The 14478-nt window shown below is 34.5% G+C and overlaps 2 protein-coding genes across 3 annotated transcripts; one reads left to right on the top strand and one right to left on the bottom strand.

Moving 5' to 3' along the window:
* The first annotated feature begins 8996 nt into the window (after window positions 1–8996).
* Window positions 8997–11925, top strand: LOC127128492 (uncharacterized). Of its 2 annotated transcripts, none has more exons than XM_051057842.1 (5): window positions 8997–9110; window positions 9362–9705; window positions 10651–10958; window positions 11049–11105; window positions 11190–11925. In XM_051057842.1, exons 2-5 carry the CDS (start codon window positions 9365–9367, stop codon window positions 11708–11710), a joined length of 1227 nt encoding a protein of 408 aa, XP_050913799.1. In that variant the 5' UTR covers window positions 8997–9110; window positions 9362–9364; the 3' UTR covers window positions 11711–11925. The 2 variants fall into 2 exon arrangements, with proteins under 2 accessions (XP_050913799.1, XP_050913800.1); XM_051057843.1 differs by having other exon boundaries at window positions 9095–9165.
* Window positions 11926–12049: 124 nt separating this feature from the next.
* On the bottom strand, window positions 12050–14217 carry LOC127128491 (pentatricopeptide repeat-containing protein At2g44880). Its single transcript, XM_051057841.1, has one exon. It carries the CDS (start codon window positions 14174–14176, stop codon window positions 12362–12364), a length of 1815 nt encoding a protein of 604 aa, XP_050913798.1. The 5' UTR covers window positions 14177–14217; the 3' UTR covers window positions 12050–12361.
* Window positions 14218–14478: the final 261 nt, after the last annotated feature.

Here is a 14478-nt window from a genome sequence, read left to right as displayed (position 1 = left end):
TCATGCTTCTGGACGTGACTCTGATCACCAAACTTCTGAAGAATGGAAAGCTTCTGAAGTTGTGTTATGTAGCTAAAAATTCGGAAGATCTCAATCCAGACGATTGAAGTTATTAAGGTTTTGGCTGAAGATTCTGAAGACTCTGAAGATCTCAAGCCAGACTACTGACGCTATCAAGGTTCTAACCAAAGATTCTGAAGTTTTTGAATTCAACTTTATGTTTCTTCATTTCGTGTTTCATCAACTTTCATCAAAAGCCAATGAACTTGAAAATAAGATTAAATGGGAACATGATCAAATAATACATAGTACAAATCGAACATCCTTTTCACTACCTGATTCTGTGGGCAAGAACAATACTATACATCACACCTATCACTGATTTTATGGGCGAAGGATAGTACGCAATGTCACTCCTTTCCCATCCAATAGTGGACAACCGCTCAATGAACTTTCTCCATTTTCCCTCCAACGGTCTTCTTCTATGCTATATAAGTGAGACTTGGAGACTTGAAGAAAAACGTTGGTGACACAATATTTTGACAAGCCAATTTTCTTTGTAAAAAACTATCATTTGTTTGTAAATAGTTTTCCTTTAAGTGTTTGTTATTCATTTGTGTAAAATATACTTGTATAGAAGCATCTTGTAACACACAAAATATTATTCAAACTATTTGTTTGATTCCTTAAGGAGATTGTCCTTGAGAAGACGAAGAAGGTTGTTCTTTGTGAGTCCTTAATGAGACTAGGGTATAGTCAGATCCTTAAGAAGAAAAAGAAGGTTATTCTTTGTGATTATTGTAATTTGTTGATTATAGTGGATTATGTCCTTGTGCATAAGATAAAATCACATTGGCGGGTGGACTAGAGTAGATTTGAGTTTCAAGCAAACCAGGATAAAAATACTTGTACTTTTTATCTCTTCGTTATTAACTTGTTAGTGGTGTTCTTATTTTGGAAAAAGCTTTTGCTTGTAAAACTCAATTCAAACCCCAATTTCTTGTGTTTTTCACACCTTCAATTGACATCAGAGCTCCGGTTCTTACTGTGATAAAAGTTTTATCAACACCTCATCGTGTTCAATATCAATCCAGTTTGTATGAGAAATAATAGTTGTTGCTAACGCTGCTAACGTTGTTAACAATAATGACAGAGATCACTACAATGCAAAACCACCAATCTTTGATGGTGAGAAATTTGACTATTGGAAAGATATAATATAAAATTTCTTTCTTGGTTACGATGTTGATCACTGAGATCTTGTAGTCGATGGCTACGTTCACCCAATGAATACTGAAGGTAATACTATAGCAATAAGTGTTATGACTGATCGACAGAAGAAATATTTCAAAAATCATCATAAGGCCAGAATCTTATTGCTCAATGCTATCTCTTATACAGAGTATGAGAAGATAATAAATAGAGATTCTGCATTTTTGACTCTCTGAGGATGATTCATGAGGGAAATGCTCAAGTACAGGAGACAAAGGCCTTGGCCTTAACCTAGAAATATGAGGCATTCAAAATGGAAGATGATGAAATAGTTGAGACTATGTTCTCAAGGTTTCAGATGCTTATTGCAGGACTTACAGTTCTGGACAAAGGATACTCTATAGCTGACCATGTCAAGAAAATTATCAAAAGTCTTTCCAAAAAATGGAGACCTATGGTAACTGCCTTGAAGCTGGCAAAGGATCTCAACTTAGTGACAATGGTTATGATATCATCTTTAATCAAAATTCGTGTAAGGCTATCAGTCATAAATATGGTACAATCCTTTTTAACGGAAAGAGAAAGAACAACATTTATAAAATTAGACTTTCTGATCTTGAAGATCAAAATGTAAAATGTCTAATGTCTGTTAATGAGGAGTAATGAGTATGGCATAGATGTTTGGGCCATATTAGCATGAGAAGGATTTCTCAGCTAAATAAGCTTGGATTAGTCAGAGGTCTATCCAACCTGAAGTTCGCTTCAGATAATCTTTGTGAAGCATGTCAGAAAGGCAAGTTTTCTAAAACATCCTTCAAAGAAAAAATTGTTGTTTCTACCTCTAGACCGTTAGAACTTCTGCACATTGATTTGTTTGGACCAATGAAAACTGTTATTCCTTGTGGGATGAGAGCTCTCGACACCGGTAATGCACTCTTTGACGTTTTGGGCCTTCTTTTCAGCATTATTTCTTTGTCTTTGATGTAGCACTCCGCCTTGGTGACTACCTCGGCTAGCGTGAGTGTTGGCTTTTGGGTAAGGGATTCATTGAGGTGTCCCACCCTGAGTCCACTTTGGAATGCCCCCGCAAACATTTCTTGGTTTGGAGGGAAAACTTGATGGTGGCATCATTGAAGTAGACGAGATAACCCTCGATGATTCTGACGAACCTTGGCGGATGTTGAACATGCTCGTTGTGGACATCTTCCTGTGGCAACTATCAGCGAACTGGTGTACCAAATTTCTCACTAACTCCTGATAGCTGTTAAAAGAGGCACGAGGAAGGAACATATTTTATCTGAGGGTGGCCTCCCTGAAGTTTCCTAACAACAAATTACATTTTAGGTAGTTTAGGGCTCCTATGATGGCCATTTGTGTGTTGATGGAGGTGACACATTTGTAGGGATCACTGCGTCCATCGAACTTGGCCAATGATCGGGTTTTGAAACCTTCTGGGAAAGAGGGGCCCATATTTCGCCCGAGAATGGATGAGGATCCAACAGTTCCACCTCTTTCATGGGATCAACCTCTTGCTGGCGTTGCCTAATGTTTTGGACATCATTCTCCAACGTTCAGTTATGGCGTTATAATTCTTCCATGGCCTCGTCGTCGCCTGTACCGTCGGTACCCTCATGAGTAAGGGATGAAACTTTTATGCTTATCATGGCTGATAATAGTTAGGTGTTGGAGTTAAGGGTACGACAGGAAAGGTGATGGTTGTTAAAAAGGGGTGTGGCCCATGTTAGTTTTAATGAGCCCCATGGTGGGTGCCACTGTGTGTATTCCCCTGCAAGGGCAGTGAGACTCAGAGGCCATAGTAGGTATATTGTATGTTTGGGGGTGAGGGCTAGCTCACGGCAGAGAGTAGTCTTGTACACTGATTTTTGAGGTTGTTTGAGGGACCAACTCACGTGAGGCGAGAGATCCTGTTGGTGGCTAGCGTTGCTGGGTTGCAGGTGGGCAGTTATATTGACGATGTTAAGGCTACTTAGGAGCACAATGCTCTCTGAGTAGTGGCAAATGTGTATGACGTGAGAATCTCTCTCTTATCCCCTTGAGGGGTAATGTAGTTATAGGAGTTCTTGATACCTAGTCAAAAGGTGGATAGTTGAATCCCAATTCCCAAGGGAGACGTGGGTCAGTAACGACTATGACTTTCTCTTTATTCAAGACATGTTTTATCCCACGTTTTTTCTCTCTAGAGGCGAGAAAAACTTAAGGGAAGTGATACCTCCCTTCGGGCGACCTCATGTCGTCGCCTTTTCTTAGGGTGGTCCCAAACTGTCTCCCTAAAACAAATTATTTGCAAATGTAACATTACAATTTAGACTCATTCCACTGAGCTACCGCACCCAGCCGGAAAAAAAATGTGAAAAAGAGTTTTTTCGAAAAAATCTCATTGAGAAATAAATTATATTTAATATTAAATAAATAAATTTATTAATTCTATTTATTATTATATAATCAATATTTCACTATAATTTATTAATTCTATAATATTATATATTCTATTAATTCTATTTATTATTATGGTTGAACCTTGATGTAAACTTATTATAATGGAGAAATTATTTGTCTCTCCACCTTGTATTTGCACACTAGTCATACCCCTTCATACATATTTTGGATAGCGTAAATATATGCAATCCTAACCCCTTTCTTCTCTAGGGATTTCCATAAAATCTCTTTAGGAAATCTACCATACTTCTTCTTCAAGTCAATAAAAATTAAGTGCAAGTCTTGTTGGTCCTTCCGATACTGCTCTATCCCATGTCGTATAAGATAAATTGCTTATATGGTCGATCTCCCAAGCATAAAAGAAAATTAATTCTCAATGATTTGAGTCTCTTTTATTAGTCTCAGTTCAATCACACTTTCCCATAACTACATGTCGTGACTCATAAGTTTAACTCCCTATAACTTGCACAATTTTGTATATCCCAATTGTCTTACAAATTAGAACTAAAGTTCTTCTTCTCCATTCATCTGACATTTTCTTTGACCTCATAATTTCATTAGATTTTGGTGAGTCACTCAATACCTCTATTTCAAAGAACTTTGCACGCTTCAATAGGTATGTTGTCTGGCCCAATATTATTTAAAACAATAATTTTACACCCGAACCATAATTGGAAGAAGAAGAAAATAGTTGAAGAATATGATAAACAAAGAATTTTAGTTAAGAGACCTATTTAAAAAATCTCAAATAACTAAATATTCTAAAAATTAATCAAATCTATTTTATTGATAAATTTTAACATCTATATATTATAAATCTTAATAAGTCTAATTATCCTAATCCCAAAATCATAATCAACATAAAATGAAATTCCAACACTGCCCTTGTTGATCTCATAGTTTGTCACGTTAGTTATTTGACTATTTCAAAGCATCGAGTCACCACTTTATTTAATTTTATTTTTTCCTATGACCACACCACGTGATTTCTAACTCATTTTCTTCTTCAATATAATATAACCCATCTCATCTTTATTTTCACTTTTTTATCTGCTACACTAACTAAGGGTGGAAAAACGGGTGTGGCCCGCCAGACTGGCCTGCGCACCCGCAACAAAATGACGGATTAGATTGGAATTTTGTGTCCGCCTACCCACTCAGTCTGCCTCGCCTTAATCCTGCACCGCCTAAAACCCACCATAAAATGGGCGAGTTGGCCCACCATAAAATGAATGAGTTGCCCCGCCAGCCTAGTTATCAAGCACTCAAAATATTTATTTTGGTTGGTTGAGGATTAATACTTAAACTATAGTTTTGGAACTCTTATTGATGATTCTATTTTATACATTTATTTGTGAATATATGCAATATTTTTTTTAAGTAATTTTGTTAAAAATATAATTTATAAAAAAAAATATGTGAAAAATCTAATTAAAATGTAAAAATAAGCCTATTAATCTATTAGAAAATGAAAAATAAATATAAAAAATAGGCAGACGAGCCTGCCGCTCGCCAACCTGTCACCTTGACATGGCGGATTAGATTTTTAAACTCAATTTCACTTGGTGGGTTCATCCACCCCACCCCTTTTTTGACAGGCTTAAGATGGGACGGGGCGGACGACTCATTTTGCTATCCCTAACTCTAACCCATCCAACCCATTTTCAAATATGTTAAAAGTTTCTTCTGAATTTCAATTTTTTTAGTTAAGACTTTTATTTAAAAAAATTTAGGATGGGTTTGATCTCTTTTATCTCTCTTTAAAAAAACAAATCTCTTTCAGGAATCCTATAAAAAACGAATATGAAGGAGAAGTTTTCACCATTTCGAAGATTCGTGGAAAGAAAATATAGACAATAATAGAAGCTGAAAATTACATGAAAATATTAGTAAAGATCGATTTCTCTCTTTTCTTCTTCTTTCGCCATATTTTTAAAGTCAGATCTTAATATTAAGAATGCATATTCTTAATATTATTGATCGTGTTATCCGATGATTGCGAATATTTGTTGTATGAAAGCATTACAACTCATTTGCATATATTGATTTTCATTGTATGGATTTTACAAATACTTGTTGATTAAGAGTATTTGAGGAATTGTTTTAGATTGTGAGTTTTTGTAATAGTATAAATTACAAAAGAATGAGTTTTACTAAACATTAAATAGTTATAGAGTTTTGATGATTTAAGAATTAAGAATAGTATGAAAATTAAGAAATGTATGTGAGATATGTAATGATGACTTGGTATGAAAATTATTTATTACTGTAGTAGATTATTATTTAGTCTTATTTTTAGAATATTGTTTATACCACATGATTTCAATTTATTTGGACTCACAATTCTAAAGTAAAATAATTACAGATAATTTGATTTAGTTACATAGCATTTTTTTTATAGAATTGAGAAGGGATTTGAAAGCTTAATAAATAGAACACAATAAAATACACTTTAATTAACATGTTTCACATCTCAAAGACGCATTAAAACTATTTTGTAACAATACTATAAGGAACTTTGTTGAAGAAAAAGGTAAAAACAATGAAAAATAACGAAAAGAATTCGAACATGAAGAAGACGACCATAACATATTAGAATGACGGTGGATAGAGAAATACTTGTGATGGACTGCGAGAGCAGCGATTAAGTGAAAACATGCTTTTATGACTTGTGATTTCTACTTTCTATGTTTTGGAGTTTGGTTCTAGATACATCTTTTGCTGAAAGGAAATGAGTGTAAACAAAGATGGAGAATGGTTGGAGCGATACAAAATGTGGACTTAATGATGTATGGAATAAAAGATTTAGAGCGTAATTATATTCGTTGGTTCGGTTCATCGTTTTGTCGGTTCCTAAAAACTAAAATCGAGAATCGAACCAAACCACATTGATTTTATTGGTTTGGTTTGATTTTAAAACTGGACTAAAAACAATCGACTTTATTTCAGTTTGGTTTAGTTTGAACTATCGATTTAATTAATTTTTTAGATCCGCTTACACCCATACCAAAAAAAAAATCAACATATTACATATATGCATAAAAAAGTAGATTTAATTTAGTCTTTTTTATAGTGCATTGAGTATGATTATCTATAATAAATGTACTTTATAAAATATCAAAAATATAAAAACTCTATCACTTTCATATTCATAAAAATGTGAATTTAATTTTGTGAGATATTGGATCGAACTCTAGTATGGTTGAAGGGTAGCTTCTTGGTCCGACAATCCGACGTGATCATTAACATGTCGTCGAAGTCTGTTCACATGTTGTAGTCGTATGTTAGGATTGTTAGCATGTCGAATTGGACCTGTTTGTTATGCCCAATTATTTAAGTTAGTTTGTTCTCTAAGTTAGCTTGTGTAATGGGCATGTGTGTAAAAGCCCATTAGTTTAGTATGTTAGTTTTCTTATAAATAGCATATTAGTCTCTCATTAATCAATTTCATTGTGTTCTTATTGCTTTTTTCTTTTCTACCCTTGTGGGTTTCTTACAGATCATGAAATCAATTATACTTTGTAATGTCGACATCGTTTTCACAATAAATTGGTGTTGTGAGCCTGGAGAAGATGCCGTCAACAAAGTATGAGATTGAAAAGTTCATCGGAGTGAACGATTTTGGTCAGTGGCGCTTGAAGATGAAATCCCTACTGGTTCAACAGGATTGTTTAGAAGCGTCGAAGGGGCCGCATCCATGGACTCTATGTTAAAGGATACAAAAAAATTGATTATGCAGTTGATAAAGCTGCATGAAGAAAGTTAGTTTGATTTGTAAGATATTTGATCGAACTCTAGTATGATCGAATGGTAGCTTATTGGTTCGACAATCCGACAGGATCATTAGCATGTCGTCGTCGAAGTTTGTTCACATACTGTAGTCAAATTATGATAGGATTGTTAGCATGTCGAATCAGGCCTGTTTGTTATGCCCAATTGTGAGCATGTTTGTTATGCCCGATTGTGGGCATGTGTGTTATGCCCAATTGTGAGCATGTTTGTTATGCCCGAATGTGGGCATGTGTGTTATGCCCAATTGTTTAAGTTAACTTGTTCTCTAAGTTAGCTTGTGTAATGAGTCTGTGTGTAAAAAGCCTATTAATTTAGTATGTTAGTTTTCTTATAAATAACATACTAGTCTCTCATCATTGCATAATACAAATCATAATTAGGGTGAGATAAGTTATTTGCTATTATGTAACACTTGTAATCTTATTTTAAAGAGAAAGTAACGAATATCAGTTTATAACCAATTTCATTGTGTTCTTTTTGTTTTCTTCTTTTTTACCCTTGTGGATTTCTTAGCGATAAAAAAAAATAATTATATTTATAATTCGGAAATCGTTTTCACAACAAATTTTCTAAATATTAAACTAAAATTTTTAACAAAAATCAACATATTAGAAACTATGCGCATAAAAAAAGTGAATTTAATTTTTTTAATGAGAATGCATTAAACATTATTCTCCTAAATATGATTGTCTCTAATAAATATAATCTATAAAATATAAAAAATACAAAAATTCATGATATTAAACACTATGTGCATAATAAGTAAATTTAATTTTTTTAACAAAATACATTAAACATTTTTCTCCTAAATACAATTATCTCCAATAAAAGTAATTTATAGAAAACATATTACTTCTATGTTCTAAATATATATTCTATATATTACTTTTATGTTCTAAACATATATATTTTTATTTATGTAATATATCATCTTTTTTTTAAAAATATTTTAATCATATTATAAACTTTAATTAAAAAAATTAATCTACACCCACGGATTGCCGGGTCATAGTCTAGTATTTTATAAAATCATTATGGCTTAAATACAATGTTTCAATATTCTACAAATTAATTAAATCTATTTTTCAAATAAAAACTTAACACAATTTATAAAGTTATTATGACTTAAATACAATGTTTGTTCTTCTTTTTTTTCTTTCAAAAATTAATTTTTAATCTTTTTTATTTTTAAAAACTAATTTATGATCCCTCATACTTATCACTTATGAGTATTTTGGTCACCATTGGATGTGGCATAATTTTTTTATAGTAATTTAATATATATTATAAATAAATGTGATGTCTCCTTTGCAATAAAATGTGTTGGTTATTGAATTTTAGATCAACAATTTATATTCTAATACAATGGTATAAAATGAGTATCAATAGTATTATTATTGTATTAAATTAATATTATTCCCATTAATAATATTAATTTTATTATATTAAAAAGTCAAATAATATAAGTAACTAGAAGAATATTATTATTTATTAAATTAATATTATTTTTTATTAGTAATAATTTTCTTCTAGTAAAACAAAATAAAATAATAACATAGATAGAAAAGTACATAGAATTTAACAAAACACAAAACAGAGAAAAATCTAAACAGTCACAACAAGTTCATGATCAGAGACAATTTTACCTCGTAAGTGTTCTTTTTCTCATCCTTTTCTCCTTAATTTCAACCATTCGATTCATAGGTATTTTGTATTTCAGTGTTGTTTGTGTCTGTTCTTTCGCTGAATTATAACAATAGCGTATTGTTTTCTTGTATATTTTGTGTGGAATTGTTTTTTTTTTTATGGTTTTGCCATTGTTAACCTGCAATTTCTTCATTCAAATGGTTTATGAGCATGTTTTTTTGAATCATAAGATGTTCACATGATTTCTGAACAGGTAATGATGGAAGAAGAAGAAGAAGAAAAGGGTGACCTAGGTAAAGATAATGATGTAACAAATGTTGAATTTGGTGTTTCAATTTCAGACCCAAAAGGGAAAAATGTTGTTATGAATTCTGAAACTCAGAACAATGGAATTGAAGATGACTGGGATGTGGAAGTGGATATAATTGGGAATTCTGGTTTCAAGGGTGTGGAAAATAGTTGTATGGATTTGGCTGTTGTTGAGAGTTCGAGCTCCAGTTCTTATGGCGACGCGTGTCCTGGTTCTGCATTAACTGATTCTGATGAGGCGGAATCGTCGATTCGTGATGAACGGAGTAAGGGTTTGCCTCGATTGAGGTATGTTTTATATTGTGACTAAACTAGGATTTGATGGTTGGATCTCGGTTGAACCGAGATTGAACTGTTATTGGCTTAATTGAATTTGATTTTTTCCATTTGTTAATACTGCTGAAGATAGACTTAGCTGGTTTCGGCATGTAGAGAAAAGACCTGTAAATTCGGTGGTAAGGAGACTAGATTAGACGGAGAAGTCAAACAACCACAAGCCTTATCCACTAAGTGGGGTTGGCTACATGGATAAATTCGGTTGTTTTTATTATTGTTGTTAATACTGCTGAACCGATTGAAGAAATCGAAGCATGACCCGGAGGTCTTATCGGTTTGATCTGCGGGTCTGAGTTTTAGACTGTTTCATTTCGTCTATTTTTGAGTTTTTTTTTTCTTGAAGCATGTACACACTTAGTCTTAGGTGTATCCTGAGTCCAACAACATTCCGACATGGACACCCCGTGCAACACATGTCAGACACCTCATCCAAGTGTCCAAATGAAAATGAACTTTTAGTTTCGATTCGAAAAACCTCCGACTCAGCCGGGGCATCGGTAACAGACACTTTTTTATGATGTATTTTGCCTATTTTTTTATGATTTTGCTGCTGCGGGATATTACGATATTTATCTCTGTGTGCTTGTTTCTCTGTTTTTGATTGGTTGAGTTTTGCTTCTAACTTTGATTATTCGAATCATCAAATTTCACATGGTTTTGATATTACTCAATCTAATTATTATGTAATATCTATCTGCATCGGTGTCCTACATTTCGAACATTAGTGGTATCTGCGTCGGTGTCTGTGCTTGATAGGCCCTCGTGATTGAAGTTGTCAGTTATACATCGTAAATGACATGTTTGTATCCTCAAATTACCTTGTGGTGTCTGCAATGTGTTTTTTATTAGGATTTCATCCTGTTGCATGTTCTAACTTTTACGCGTTTTTCGGTTCAGAAAGAGAAAAATGACTGATCATTGGAAGAAGTTCATCTTTCCTATAAAGCAGCGATGTAAATGGCTAGAGATTCAACTGAGGAAACTTGACTCCCAAGCAAAGAAATACGAAGAAGCAATTGCGGCATATGATCAACAAAAACAACTTCGATTTTTGATGCCTGCGGGAGATGTTTTGCATATCAAGTCAGTACCTAAATCTGATGGAATTAAAAGAAATGAAGTCATGATGAGAAAGAAAAGAAAGAGAGTTGAAGAATGTGATTTATCAACATATATGTCTAACCATTGTTTATTCTCTTACTATGGTACGACGTTACTCGGTTTGTTGTAGTATTTTCTTTATGCTGATGTATTTCTCTTTGATGATAATCATTCATTATTCTGCCATTGTCCAGAGAATAAAAACCGAGATCATGATGTTCCTGTTGAAGATTCTCGTAATGATGTCACGAGTAAGTATCAGCAATATATATGTTTCTACATTCCATGACATTCAAAGTTTTTAATCCTAATTTTCGTTTCATTGATATGAGAAGGTGATGTTGATAATGCTGAGGAGTTCAAGTTGAACGATACGCGGTCTTCTGTAGATCATCGTAAGGATACTGACAAATCCTTCCTTGAGTTGATTGAAAAGATTGAAGAGTTGTCGTCACAAGTTGAGAACTTGAAAACTCGGATTAATACCGTGATAACTGAAAATCCAGGAAAGTTCAGTTCTATAACTCAATCGAACACAATCGGGCCATCTCGAAATAACTCTGAGCTATGTGAAGAAGATCAACCTTGGATGGATAATCCATTATCAACTGGTGAAGGGATAACTCCTTCGATCGAAGCTGCCATTACGACTCAGTTTGAGGTTCCAGGGGAAGCCAAAGGGGAATCCGAGGAATTAGTTGAGGAGCAAAAACCTATTTCTCTCGCTCAAGCTTCGGACTCTGACATGGTCACCGAGAATGTTGTACCTAGCATTCGTTCTGTTAAACCGTGTTCAACATTAAGGTCACCTTTCCCGAAGAACACGAGGACGGTAAGGAAGAGATCTGGCCAGTAGAGTTTAAGCAGGAGATGATTGGTGGCATTGTATATACAATGATTGTTTCTTCAAGAGCTTGTGGATGCCATTAGTTCAAGAAATGAGTTCATTTTATACTATGTGAATATGAAGAACATGTTCTTTCTTCAAGGATGCTGTTAGTTTTATTTGTTATTGTTTCTTAATGTACTTGGGGATTATTACTTCAATAATTGAATGAATACTTTATTTTATATTCTTTGCATCATCATCATCATCATTATCATTGGTTAGAGTCCCCTTATCAATTATAGTCGTTTCAATCGAAATGCGTAAGACGATGAACTGAATTACAATCATCTGGTTTGCAATCTCAACTGCCAAAATGAGGATTTACTCATTCATTCATGTATGCATATAATGTATTCTACAAAAGCTTGTTCTAGTGTCAGAACAAATTTATTATTAAAATTCAGCTGAAAAACTCCTCGGCGAATAGAACTGGTTAAGCAATTCATTTCTGATAACTCCGCCACAGAAAAGGTCATATCTATTCAGTGATTGCTATCTTTCTGGTTAACTTATGGCTATAGATTTTGAAACAAATCCAGAACTAGGCGCGTTTCTCCGTCTTTTTGAATTTTAATTTTGTTTTGACCATTCTTTCAACTTTCTGTCTTCTTTCGAATTTCAATAAACTGTTTCAACTTTCATATGCTTCCATAACTGTCCCAATGTTGACTGAATAACTTCCAGATGTGAATGCGAATGCAAGTAATAACCTGCCACAAACTCTCTAAATCTACCATCAACCTCAATAACACTCCAAGCAACCTCTTTATTGGATCCTCTTTTCTTCATCATTTGTTTAACATCCTCCACATCTGCCCATCGCCGTTCTGTAGCATACAGATTTCTCAACATCACATAGTCTCCAGCACCTTCCTTCTCCATTTTCACCGCCTCTTTAAGCACTCTTTCTGCCCTTGAAACGTCTTCGAAGTAACAACAAGCAAACAGAAACGAAGTCAATATTATCTCATTAGCATCGTAAGGCATGGCCTGAATCAAACTTTCAGCCTCGTCCAAACATCCAGCCCTTCCTAGAAGATCAACCATACAACCATAATGCTCAATCTGTGGCACAATTCCAAATCTCTCCATTGCTTTGAAGCATCTTCTTCCTTCCTCTACCAAACCACAATGATTACAAGCAGACAACACACTAGTCATAGTTATCTCATTCGGCTCAAATCCTTCCCGTAACATAACATCAAACACCTCCAACGCTTCCTTTGCACATCCGTTAACTCCATAACCGTTTATCAAAGCATTCCAAGAACCTGTATCTTTCTCCGCCATCTCCTCAAAAACCAGTTTCGCTTTTCCAATCTCCCCACATTTTGCATACATATCAACCAACGCATTACACACATGAATAGATCCATCAAGCTGCTTCCTTTGCACAAACCCATAAATCCAATCACCCAAATCCAAAGCACTCAAATCAGCAACAGCAGGAAGAATACTCACAACAGTCACTTCATTCATTTCCACATCCGAATTCCCCCTCATTTCACAAAACAACTTCAACGCATCATGCGGTCGTTTATTCTGACAATACCCCCTAATCATCGCATTCCAACTCATCACATTCTTCTCCGGCATACAATCAAACATAAACCTAGCAGAATCAACATCCCCATCCTCACAATAACCATGAACCATACTAGTCCAAGAAATAACATTCTTATCCCCCATCTCATAAAACAACTCCCTCGCCAAATCCATACACCCCATCTTAACATACCCATCAACCATCACATTAAAAGCAGCAACATCTCTCTCCGGCATAACATCAAAAAGCTTCCTCGCCTCACTCATATCACCACACCTAGCATACCCAACAATAACCGCAGTCCAGGAAACCAAACTCCTCACAGACATTTCATCAAACACCTTCCTCGCACAACCCACATCACCAAATTTCACATACATATCAATCAAACTAGTCCCCACATACAAATCAAAACAAAACCCATTTTTCAAAACAACTCCATGAACTTCCAAACCTTCCTTCACACCGTTACAAACCACACAACCCTTCAAAACAGAAGTAAATGTATAAGAGTTTTGTATAAAAAATCCTCTACAAAACTCCCTGTAGAGAGTAAAAGACTCATCGAATTGGCGAACGGATAAATGGGAATTAATAATAGTGTTGCAGAGAAACTCGTCGCGGTTATGGGTTGAAGTGTGGTCGAAGAAACGACGAGCGTGTTGAACTATTTTAAGAGCGTGGTTTTTGCGAGAGGATGAAGAGGCGAGTGTAGTGCAAGATGAGATGAACTTGGTGAGGAGGTTGAGGTTGTTATGGAGAGAGTTTCTGAGAATGAAAGCGTGGATTTGAAGGAGTTTTGTGAAGGTTTTGGTTTTTGGTTGAAGTAGGTATAAGCATTTTCTTTCAGTGACACTCCATAGTGTTCGTTGTGACTCGTCTCGCATTATATTGAAATGGGTATCTGGATTGTATCGTTGGTTAGCCTGAAACAAATGTGTAAAAATGATTTATATGGTGTAACAAATAAATCTAATTTTAATTTAAAAATTGTTGATGCTTGTTTTTTGAATTTCTTGTAGGAAAATATGGCGTAACCCAACATGTGTCTAGAAAGTAGTTTCATTTATGATCCATTTAAGTTTATTAAAAAGTGATTGTCATTGGAAGAATATGCAATCCTATTTTTCCTCAAGGAAACAGAATTTCTCTCACGGGATGACCATGCATCATCTTCCATAAACGATCC

The sequence above is a fragment of the Lathyrus oleraceus genome, chromosome 3, assembly GCF_024323335.1.
Source record: "Lathyrus oleraceus cultivar Zhongwan6 chromosome 3, CAAS_Psat_ZW6_1.0, whole genome shotgun sequence".
In the NCBI taxonomy this organism is placed as follows: Eukaryota; Viridiplantae; Streptophyta; class Magnoliopsida; order Fabales; family Fabaceae; genus Lathyrus; species Lathyrus oleraceus.
The sequence above is the reverse complement of the archived record's forward strand: the minus strand, read 5'-3'. Positions and strand labels throughout refer to the sequence as shown.